Source organism: Typopeltis vanoorti, chromosome 1 (assembly GCF_054136105.1).
Source record: "Typopeltis vanoorti isolate ZY-2024b chromosome 1, IOZ_Tvanoo_1.0, whole genome shotgun sequence".
Taxonomy (NCBI): domain Eukaryota; kingdom Metazoa; phylum Arthropoda; class Arachnida; order Uropygi; family Thelyphonidae; genus Typopeltis; species Typopeltis vanoorti.
Genome location: NC_143549.1, coordinates 4,791,625 through 4,803,833, shown reverse-complemented (window position 1 = coordinate 4,803,833; position 12,209 = coordinate 4,791,625). Strand labels below are relative to the sequence as shown.

The window sequence follows — 12,209 nt, the reverse complement described above, 5'->3', positions numbered from 1 at the left end:
AACTGGTGGGAGAGAGAGATCATCTCACTTATTATCAGCTCTTCTGTTGCTATGACCAAATCCAAAACTCTTGAATCTCTTGTTCCCTCCATCACATGCTGCTGAAGACATTTGTCTCTCAAGAATTCCAGAAATTCTATCCCCTTCTTACTGCTTGCATTTTCCCTCTTCCCAGCTTATACTGCTGTAGTTAAAATATCCCATAACAATCATTCTTCTTGCACTTGCCAAGCTCAGCTGCCTGTATATATCATATACATTTATTCAACTAGGTTCTTACCATACCATTGCTTATTCTGTTGTATATTTCCATATTTAGTTTGTTGTCTTCACTAAAAACTAGGCCTAAATAGCTGAAATATTGTACTTATTATATAGGTTCCTTCCCTTTTTCATAGTTTTGATCTTTTTTATAGCTGATTTTTCATCTCAAATTTGTTATATCTATTATTCAATTTAATTAAAGAATCCTGAAGAGTTGCACTTTAGGAGTACATCATCTGCATAAAACAAACAGTTAAGTTTGATATCTCCAATTCTGATATCAGATTTAATGCCACCATCTTTCATGATGCAATCCATATACACAATGAATAAGAGTAGAGGTTTGTTTTACCTGATTTTGCATCAAATCATATTCCTGTATTTTCTTCAACTCTAACTGCTGACTTAAAATGTAAATATAGATGATGTATTGCACATTACAATTAAAGAATTTTAAACAGCTTTTCTCTTGGTACCTTGTCATCTGCCTTTTCCAGATCTATAAAACTCAAGTACAGATCCTTGTTATATTCCCTTCGAGCAACCTCCATATTGCCTGAACCCTGCTTAGTCTTCAACAAATTTCTCTTCTACAATATTTTGCGGTCTCCTTTCAAGTATGCTTGCATAAATCTTACGTAATTCTCACATTCAGCTTTATTTCCCTTTTTATAGATAGAAATTATGAGTTACTCTAATCATCTCAAATTCACCCTTCTGACCAAGTTGTGAATTATGCACTGTAACCAGTGCAAAACTTTGATTCTTCTATATTTCAGCATTCCTCGTTGAATGTCATCTACTCTCTCTGGCTGTGTTTCCACATTTCAGACTTTTGACAGTTTTTTTCCTACCTCAACTATTTGCTCGCTCGCACGCATACGCACACACTTTGTTTGAATTTCTCTTGAATATATTCTATCATTGTTCTGTCACTGGTTGGTTTGTTAAACAGTCTTCCAAAGTTATTACTCTAGACATCTAGAATATATAGTAATGTCCAGTTTTCAATTCACCTTTATCATCATTGATTCCTTTTATAGCATTTTTTCCTCCATTTGTAAGTTTTTTTCAATAGTCTCCAAGAATATTTTGCCACCTTCCTGATATTAATCTTATATATTTTTATGTAGGCCTTCCAATGACTTTTGTTTAGCTACTTTTACATATAGCTTGGCTCTTTTACATTTCTGTATTCATTATCTATATTCTTTTAGGGCATCTGCTGACTTATTTGCTAGGAACTTTTCATACAATTTTTTTATTTTCCAGGACTGCTTTAACTTTTTGTGTCCACCACATGGTTCTTATTTTTCTACCCATTCAGATAACTTCACCATTTGCCTTGTTAGATGAATCAACAAGTGTTTTCTTCAGAGTTTAGTTCGTGTTTTGAAACTTTCATTCCTCCCCACACACTTTTTGGAATAATGTTTGTTTAGTTGAGTCTGCAGCTTGCCTATAAAAGATGCTAAACTGAAATTCATTTTAAAACATTCTTACATATTGTCCTTTTCATTATGATATTGAGTTTTATTCATAAATCTAAATGATGATCAATTTCAGTTTCAAACTGTCTGTACCATATTGTATCCTGAAAACCAGCATGAAGATATCACTCAACAATAATACAGTCAATGAGGCTCTTCTTATTTTATTATGTTGTCTCTCCATATGAACTTGTGCACATATTCATACTGGAACATGGTGTTAGTAATGAACAGTCTGTATCCTGATCAGAAATACAACAGGTACCAATTATTATAAGCCTTTCTCTTTTCTTAAAGTTTTCCCAAAATGTTTCTATATGCCTGGAGGGATTCATTTCCTCTTCTGATATTTAGATCTACAACAAGGACCACTTTTCCATTTTCTTTATGTCAGCTGCCTACTCTAATGTCTCAAAACATTCCTCCATTTCTTCCTTAACAAATGTTCTGTGGGACTGTAGACACAAATAAGTTTTATTGTCTATTTCCCAATTTTTAGTTTATCCACAAAACTTCAAATTTTGAAGCTGCCTTCTGATCAAGAAGTTTATTTTCATGTTTGGTGATGAATCTTATCGCTACTCCTTCCTCTGCTTGATCATTACTGCTCAAATATAACATTCTATACTTATTGTTTAGTAGGATCACACCAGTTTTAGTCTTCTTTGTTTCAGTAATGCTAATTATGTCCATGTGGTACTTTTCTACTTCTTCTGCAAGATCAATTTTCTTTCCATTGATACGTCTTATGTTGATGTTTTTTTCAGTTCTTTGGATGTTGTGTTTGTTCCTGTACCTGACTTTTCAGAGTTCATCCTGATTTCCTGACCAAAAGTACTTAGTGACTACCTTCTAATGGGAGTGCACCACATATAAATGAAGATTAGATTTTACATCGAAATCCCAGTTGGGTCCTCACATTCCATAAAGTAACAAAAAAACAAGAAGATGAAATTGAATATAAAAAAAGACAAGCAATAGCCAAAAGAGAAACCAGAAAGAGACACAGAGAAAGCTGGGGAAAATTTATATATCTATAAAATGACATATACAAAATAAGACCCAGTGTATACAAAATACTAAAATACATGAATGCATATATAAAAGAAACTGCAAATATAAATTGTGAATAGATGTAAAAGAATTCTTGGATTACTTTAGAGATCTTTGGATGGATAATACTGGCATCAAAAATAATTACACCAGAAACTTACAAAATACCTTAAATGATATGATAACAATGAAAGAATTAAAGAACAACCTAAATAAAATAAAAAATGGCAAATCAGCAGGAGAAGATGGAATAAACTCCGAACTGTATAAACTTGCTGGAAAAAAATTTCATCAAAGATTACTAAAATTTTAAATAAAATATACACAAATGGACAAATGCCAATAGAATGGAATATAAGCATAGTGATACCTATATTTAAATAAGGGGATAAAACAAAACCTGCTAACTACAGAGGTATTAGTTTATTGAATACATGCTACAAAATGTATAGCAGAATACTTAATGAAAAACTAAAAATATACAGTGAAAAAATATTATTAGAAGGTCAAAATGCATTTAAAAAAGGATGCTCTAGAATGGATGCAGCTTTCTGTTTAAAACTAATTATAGAAAAAAGAAGAGAATTTAAATGGAAACTCATCTTTTGATAGATTATGAAAAAGCATTTAATAAAGTAAAAAGATATATACTGTGTGATATATTACAAAAAATAAATATACCTAATATTTTACTACATGCAATATTGAATATATATATAAAGATAATGAAATAAAAATAAAAATAAATGAAAAGTTGTCTGAAAAACAATCTATAAACCAAGGAGTAAGACAGGGATGCCCTCTGTCTCCATCACTTTTCAATATTTACATTAATGAAATATTAATACAGTGGAACACCTTAAACAATCAAGGTATAGAAATTTCCGAGATAACAAAATAAGTACACTATTATTTGCAGATGATCAGGTAATAATATCAGATAAGGAAGACAATTTACAAAGAGCAATATATAATTTAAACATTATAGTGGAACAGTTTGGAATGAAAATTTCCATAGATAAAACTAAAACAATGGCATTTTGTGGAGAAACTCCAGTTAGAAGCAAAATAGTTATTTATTTATTCTTATGGCTACATGAAACTGGTAAGTGAAAAATACAATCACAATTTCCAGAAACAAATGATGAACATCTCAACATATAAAAGTTCATTACATAAAAGGGACAACCTGCTTACTAAGTCTTTCGTTTTTTTTTTTTTTAATATAAAGCAAAAGTAACTTGTCATAATTAAGCCCAGGGACAATTATCGTCCTGCTGCACCAAGTATGACAAGACTGCATGTTCTCACAACACTTCACAACATAAAAGTGGCTGTATCCGAGGTTTAAGTAGAGAGCAGTTGTATCTTGTGTGAGAAAACTTGATCCATTAGAGGAGGTCCTCTAATGGATCAAGTTTTCACACTGTATCATCATCTTCTAACATGAGGAGTTCTGCTGATACTATGACGAGGACTATGAGAGTGACTACTAGAATAACGTCTTCGTGGTGAGATGGGACCATGATCTTCTGTTTCCTCCATAACCATTGTACCAACTACAGGTCAAGGTCCAGGCTGAAAAGCCAATTCAAGGCCTCATCCGTCACCTTGTGGATGTCCTGTAGGCCACCACCATGAAATTGATGCCTTGGGCAGTTGTACACAATATGATTAATCATCTGAGCCACGGGAGCACACTCTCAATAAGGGTGATCTAACAGCCCCCATTTATGTAAAAATAATGGAACAGATAAATACTTTCCATTATCTTGGATGTGAAATATCATATGAAGGAGAAAAAGACATAAAATTAAAAACTTCAAAATTTTTACAGATTATAGGCCTGATAAATAGAACACCCAAATATAGTAGAAAAAGAAACACGCTTGAAAATATACAATACTTTAGCAGAGCCCACATTATTATATGGCAGTGAAATTTGGGCAATAAATAAACAAGATAAACAAAGAATAAAAACAAGCGAAATGAGATTTATGAGAAGAACTGCAAAATACACATTATTAGATCAAAAAAGGAATAAAGACATTTTAAAAGAAGTAAAAACAAAATCAATAGAAGAAAAACTAAATAATTATAAAAAACGGATTGACCATGTAAACTGAATGGCCAACACCTGACATCCTAAACAAATACTAAAATATAAGCCAATTGGAAAGAGAAGGCAGGGTAGACCTCAAAAAAGGATATTGGATGGATAATGAGACCGGAACAGACCAATATGGTCTATACCCATAATTAGCATTATGATGATGATACTTAAGGGTCAAAGCTGTATAATTGAGAGGAGGCCTCCATGTAGCCTCTTAAGGAATGAGGAGAATGGGACTTTTGACCTAATGTCCAATCCTCATCTTTTTTGTGGTGTACCCTGTTAGCTATCTACCTGGATACTGAACAAACTATAGAAATTATTCTTAAGATGATTGTAAGTTCCATAATTTATATAAAATGAATCTTGAAACAATATTCTGATATTATAAAAAAGATTAATATGAACAGAAAACTGGATATATTACTCTAAAATAACATACTGATTTCATCAGATTTTAAGTTATACTCACCTTCTTTAGATCTGATGACACTTTGTCATTTGAAAGGAAATGGTCGCCTCTCCTAATGATCCATATATATATAACCACATTGTTGATGCACTACCAGCTTTGGTAGTGCATCAACCTTGCTATTATTTATATTATATACAATGCAATACTGGTACTTAAAAGTATTGTCAGATTAAGCACACCTAATGTTACTGAATGTGAAATACCTGATTTCTTCTTAGGTTCATAGTAATCTCCTTCAGATATCTGCTTGACTAGACGTTTGAAATTGCTTCCATCAAAAGGCATTGCTCCATAAACCAATGTATACAGCAACACTCCCATACTCCAACAGTCTACCTAAATCAACAAAGTTCAACTGATGTGAGCCTGGTGTTTCAATACTTAGCATAAATATATATTGCATTGAAAAAAGAAAATAAAATAATGTCTGGTTTTGCAATAATTAGTATAAATATATTCTATTGAAAAAAAATTAATTAATTAATTAAATTAAATAATAAATGGAACCATATAATTGTATTTACCAGAAACAATTATTTCTAGAAATTTTTATGATTAAATCTTTGAATTCAATTATATGAATACAAATACAATATGCGAATTTTCACACAAAAGTATTGCAGTGCAGTAAAATACATTTTGCACAGATGTAGTTCACTATGAGAGTGGTCTGAAAAGTTCTTGGCCTCAATCATAGATGGCAACATTATTAGCAAGAGATTTTTCAACAAATGGTGGGAGATAGTGAGAAGCAGGTTTTTTGATTGCAGAATTGTGAATGATTCTAATGTCTTGCCTGAGATTGTGATGTGTGCAGAGAATTTGAATTCGTTTAAGGCAAGGTATGATGAGCTGTGTGTATGACAATGGTACCTCCTAGATGTGTCTCTGACTCCATGGGAACTTAGGATAATAATAAAATCATCCTTCATCTGGTGGTGCAGATTATATGTTGGCTATTCATAATTATATTTTTATGGAAATCATGATATAGACTAATATCAATTACAATAAATTTAATCATTATTTCCAATATTTTGGCAAAGTCAAATTTCCATCACTATGAAACACAGGTACATTATGATATGCACATTCCGGCACTATACTAGATAAGTGAGGTTCGACACACAGTAACCAAAAGTTCACTTGAAGTCCTAAATAGTATCCCCTAGCATGCTGAAATGGGTAGTTTTGAATTTTTTAAGGCTGGGGCAGATTCAAGGAACAGTCTTTCATATTTAGAACTATAGAATAACACATATGTCACAGTAAATAACTTTTTTTACTTATATAATAATTTATTTACTGTGGCATACGTGTTATTCTATAGTTATGGATATTTCCATAACTTAAAGTTATGGATAGTCATGGATGATGGCCTGGTTGGCCAAGTGATTAGTGTATCCACTTTCCACCCAAAAGGCTGCAGGTTCGAATCCTGCTGTGGGATTCAAACTTTCTCTTGTACATTAAAATTTTATTAGTTTGCTTTGTAACCATATATAATCAGCACTTTTGGTATGCTTGATAAGCAACTGATATTATGTTAAAAAAATGTAAAGTATTTGAGATTTATTGTACTTATCGGATATCACATAAATGTAATAATTTTAATGTTCTTTATTGTAATTCACAATTGTTAAGCATACTGTGATATCTGTTGTTTGTTGTAAGGACATTCTCTTTTAACCAATAATGATAACATGTCAGCCACTGACTTCTCGTTTGCCGTTTTTATTATTATTATTATGGGTATCTCAATGGAGTCAGTAGACTCATTGGGGGAGACCCAAACTATCAAAACAATATCTATTATATCTGTTCTTGAATTCATTTACAGACGAAGAGCTCACAACTGAGTCAGGCAATGCATTCCACTCATTCACCACCCTCCAGGTGAAAAACCTCGTTCTCACACCCTTGTTAACCACACTTTTCCTTAATTTCCAGGGATGACCTCAAAGTTAATAAAAATCAATTGCTTACATTTTTATTTAATGTCTAAACATTTGACTGGGCTACTTTTTTACAAAAAAATTAAGTTAAGATGTTTGAATCATGCTCAACTTTCTTCATCTTGTCATGCAATTTGCAATAGCTGGCAATCATTTTATGAAGATTTCGGTGGACTTCGAAGCTTCATTCCAGACCAGGATCAGCATCAGACAAAAATTTTTTAGCATGCTTAATGTGAGAAATCTAGCTCAAGTTCTTTTGCAGTTAGTTTCTTAGTCATAACATTCTCTTCTTGTTCGCATTCCTTATCTTCTTCTTCATATGCACGTTGTTCTTCTAATTGAAGGAGATCATTCTCGCTTAACTATTCTGAATGAGAATCAAGCAAGTTTCTCATATCTTTATTATCCAGTTCATTAAATCCAAGTTCTTTTCCAATTGTGCTGATTTCTTCAATATGTTAGATCTTGGATTTTGCACACGATAAACTAACATAGATTTGAGTTCATAGTCACCTTCTGCATTGCCTTCTAATAAAAGCATAAGACAATCTTTAGGTACTTTTTATCCTGATTGAGATGCTTCAGTTTTAGCTAGGAACAGTTTTTGTTGGCATACACTTCCAAAAAAAAGACCAGTTTCATAGACATTGAATATTTGACTGTCATCATAACCACCCTCCTGAATTATTCTTTGCAATTCTTCAGGAAACTTGACCGCATAATCTTTATCAGCATTAGCAGATTTTCCAGTTATTCTTACGTTATGCAGTACAGCTCGATTTTTAAAACAGTCAAACTATCTTAAACTCGCAGTAAAGCTTTCACATTCTTCTTGAAATTAAGTCTCTTTCAATGATGTAAAATTTTTGAGAGCTTTTGCCTGAATATTCCTTATACTTGTAGCAGTACAAGTACAACTTTTCATTGCTCTTTGTATTCTTTGCTCTTATTTAATGTAGTCAGAACTGTAGTCTCACTGTATCTAGTCTCACATAATCATTGTATTACTAGCGCCACTTTCATGTCTCTTAATGACTTCCAGCTTTTAACCTTTAACGTAATTACTTTCCTTCTCTTTTTATTACTACCACTTTCTTTATCAATCTTTCTCTCTTCCATATCAAGGGATGAATATAATAGTCTTATAGGTATCTAAATTAAAGCAAAATGAAGGAAAAGTGATTGAGCAGGAGAACAGTTTGTACATACACTTCCAATAATAGCCTTCAGTGAACTGCTGAGTGTAGAGTGTCGCTGGCCACTGCCCACTACATTGACAAGTGCTGCCATTCGCTGCAGATTGGTGACAAAAAATTTCGCATTAGCTGATTAATCACTCGCTTAAAGCGGACAATAATATCATTTCACTCAATCATGCTAACTGATTATCGTGCATATCAAATTCGCGTTAAGCGAGATTTTCCTGTATTGTTCATTATGGTGCCAATGCAAAAAAAAAAGGGGGGGGGATTTTATAGAATTGATGCAGGGGAAATAGTTCAGCACTTGGTTAGAGGGGGAAATACAAGAGGCCATTCTTGGAAGTTGGGTAAGAGGGTGGTTAGTAAGGGCTTGAGGTCTAGATTTTAGTGGTGAATGAATGAAATGAGTTGTCTGAATCAGTTGTGAGTGCTTTTTCTGTTAATAGATTCAAGGAGAGGTATGATATATATTGTGTTGATAGTTTGAGTTTCCCATGATGAGTCTTAGGACTTCATGGAGGTCCTAAGACTCATCATGGGAAACCATGCAATAATGATAATAATGTTTACTTAATTGCTCGTTAGAGAAGTCTCAGAAATAGAATTTAAACAATGTTTTATCTAATTTCAGCATATCATTATATGTTTAATCTCCGTTTCTGAGATTAAAAGATTTTATTATTATTATTATTACGTCACACTTCCAGGGAGTCCAAAGAATCATCGAGGGATGGTACCTACTCCACAACTCTCCATCTCCACCAACTACAGTGAACCCCCCATTATCTACACCATCAGTTACCAACCGGTAGTACATGTACTCCCAGGGTACGTGCTGGACCATTCAGGGGTACACAAAAAATAATTAGTAATGGTGGAAAAACAAGTAAAGTAAACAAAATGCAAAATGTTACTTATGGAACAATAAATGTTAAGTTTGAATCACCGCTAATGGAGACACTTCAAAACTAGCTCACATTAGTGAATGATGATTGGTGAGGGTGTGGCTATGAACCCCCCCCCCCAAACCACTCTTCTACCAATCATTATGCACAGGTCATGCGTCACTTTTGTCATCCATTCTCCTTTCCAGAACAATTGCATATTATTAAGAAATGACCTTTGCGATAACAAATCTTGCACTGACTTCCATTTGCGATGTGTCTAGAACTTCTCCAAAAATATAAATACATCCGTAGCCAGACTGTTTGATCAGTTCAGTTATTGAGTGAGTATAAGTGCATTGTCTTTAATTGTGATTCTTTTCAAGTAGTTTTTTTATTTAATGTTTAACGTAGTTTCAGTTATTATTGTCAGTGATTTTTAAGCGTGTCAGTTATGGATCAATGGTTCAAAACAGGAACGGTTAAAAAACCAAAACGTGATGTGGATTAAGATAGGCACTGAACAAAAGTGTCAGTATTTAAAAACAACTATTTTAAAAACAAGGGGTACAATTTATAGAAATGGGTTTAAAAGGGGCACACAAGTGGAAAAAGGTAGGTTGGGAACCACTGATCTACACCATCTACTGCTCACCACCACTACTATTTTCACACACAATTACAAAATCCATGCCCACAGCAGGATTCGAACCCGCAGCCTGGCTAGAGAGCAGATATTCTAACCACTCGGCCAACCAGGCCAGCTTTATACAAATAAAGAAATTATAATTTCTTTACAAGTATAAAACTGTTTAGTTAATTTCATGTTATACTTTAATGGAATAATTTAGAGCAGGCTGGTCCAACCTTAGGTAATCTGAGGCTGCATTTAAAAAAAAAAAAAAAAAAAAAAAAAAAAAGATTTATCCAGAATAATAAATACAATACATATATTAAATTACTTGAAGAGTCCTACTGTTAGTTAAGTTTAGCAAGAGCACTTCAAAAATTTCATAAGAAAGAAAAATCATGGTGCTTATAAAAGTTTTTATTGAAAAAGTTGACAAGAAACAATGATTGTTTATTTCATTTTAGCGAGAGCTTTGCAGTAGTTTGGCTTCGTTTACTAAAGTGCCTGTATCAATTTCGATGCTTGTAGTTGCCAGTTGCAGTAAATTTGCAAAAGAATTATCTGTCAATAAACATCTGTACTTTGATTTAATGAATTTCATCATTGAAAAAGTGCCTTTCACAAAGATATGTGCTTCCGAGCATTGAGCACATCTTGAATCCAAAGTTTTTCAATTTCGGGTACCTCTCTATTGGTAGTAATTTAAAAAAGTGAATTGAAGAAGTGAAAAAAGGTCTTCCCCTTTGTCACTTCTGTTAGTATAAAAAGGGTCTGATTGCAAATTGCACAATTCCAGTTGAAGGTCAGATCTTACATTTTCAATGCTGACAGTCAAGGATTGAGTAAAAATTGAAATATATTCTTTAATTTCCTTAAAATCATCAATAATCATTTCAGTATACTTTACATGAGTTCAAAATGATACTTCCTCAAAATTCTTTATGTCTTCAAAATGTTCTTTGCAATTTGGAAAAAAAGTAAAAATATTATTAGCCAATGTTGATTTAAAAAGCTTTAATTTACTTTTAAAGCATTTAAATGACCATATAAGTTGGCAATATACTGTTGTTTGCCCTACAGTTTTAAATTCAACTCATTCAAATAGTTGGCCATTCATGTTGTTCAATTCATGCAAATGAACAACACTAATTGAGCACTAATTGCACACTCACGTTCCTCATGAATGCCTGGAACATGCGTGTTGGAACAAAACATTGTAAGAATCTTTGAAAAACATGTGGGTATATAGTGATGTAAAAACACCAAATAAAATTACCAACATCAAGATTATCAATTAGTGATAGAATTAAAATATCTAATACGCATTCGATTCAAATTGTTATTTTATTTTTTCGCTCATGAAAATCAAAATGCACAGGCAGACCGCACAAAATCGCACCATGGGACACATCCAGCCCACAGGCCTTGTTTTGAACAGCACAAAGAGAAATAATTAAAGAACAATTTTAATCGTTTCAATGTTTCATCTCAGTCGCAGAGAAATCTTCAGGAATACAATGTTAAAATTGGTAAATAACATGCACAGAAACACACACAAGAAACAAGTGAAAGAAATGAGATTGGAAGCACTTCTTATCCATGTTATTCGATAGGCATTACAGAATCGTATCCAGATTTAGCTGAATGTCTACAGACTTCAGGGCTGGTTGGGGTGTTAAACCTCCCGCCCAACATTTGTGCCCCTGTATGGGTGCTGTAATTTATAAATTAAGACTAAAGTCTTCATAGGACTTAGTCTTAATTATTCTCATCTCATTTTTATTACAATTTTATATCTTCAGACATCTTCAGAAATACAATTAGTATTCCTGAAGATGTCTCTGTAACTGAGACAAAATATTGGAACAATTAAACCTGTTTAATTATTTCTCTTTGTGCTGTAAATTATTTCATTAAAGTGTAACATGAGTATAAACTGGCATCTAAGCCTAAATACTTATTTAGTTAATTATTTTTATTATTCCTATTAACAATACTTAATTCATGCCAGCAGGTCAACCTGACATGAACAAAAATGAAACTGAATTTTTCTGGTATACTGTAGTCTCCCTTTAACTGCAGGTTCACTTTCTGTGGTTTCAGTTATCTGTGATCAACCCCAATCTTATTATTAAATGG

The 12,209-nt window shown here is 32.8% G+C and overlaps 1 protein-coding gene across 3 annotated transcripts in view; it reads right to left on the bottom strand.

The window, feature by feature from the left end:
- The window catches only part of LOC150109758 (uncharacterized), a 252,828-nt gene that overhangs the window by 51,300 nt on the left and 189,319 nt on the right, over nucleotides 1-12,209 (bottom strand). For all 3 annotated transcript variants that reach the window (XM_090396562.1, XM_090396572.1, XM_090396581.1), the window contains exon 6: nucleotides 5,599-5,731. In XM_090396562.1, the coding sequence (XP_090252688.1) occupies nucleotides 5,599-5,731 (133 nt within the window). The remainder of the gene's footprint in view (nucleotides 1-5,598; nucleotides 5,732-12,209) is intronic.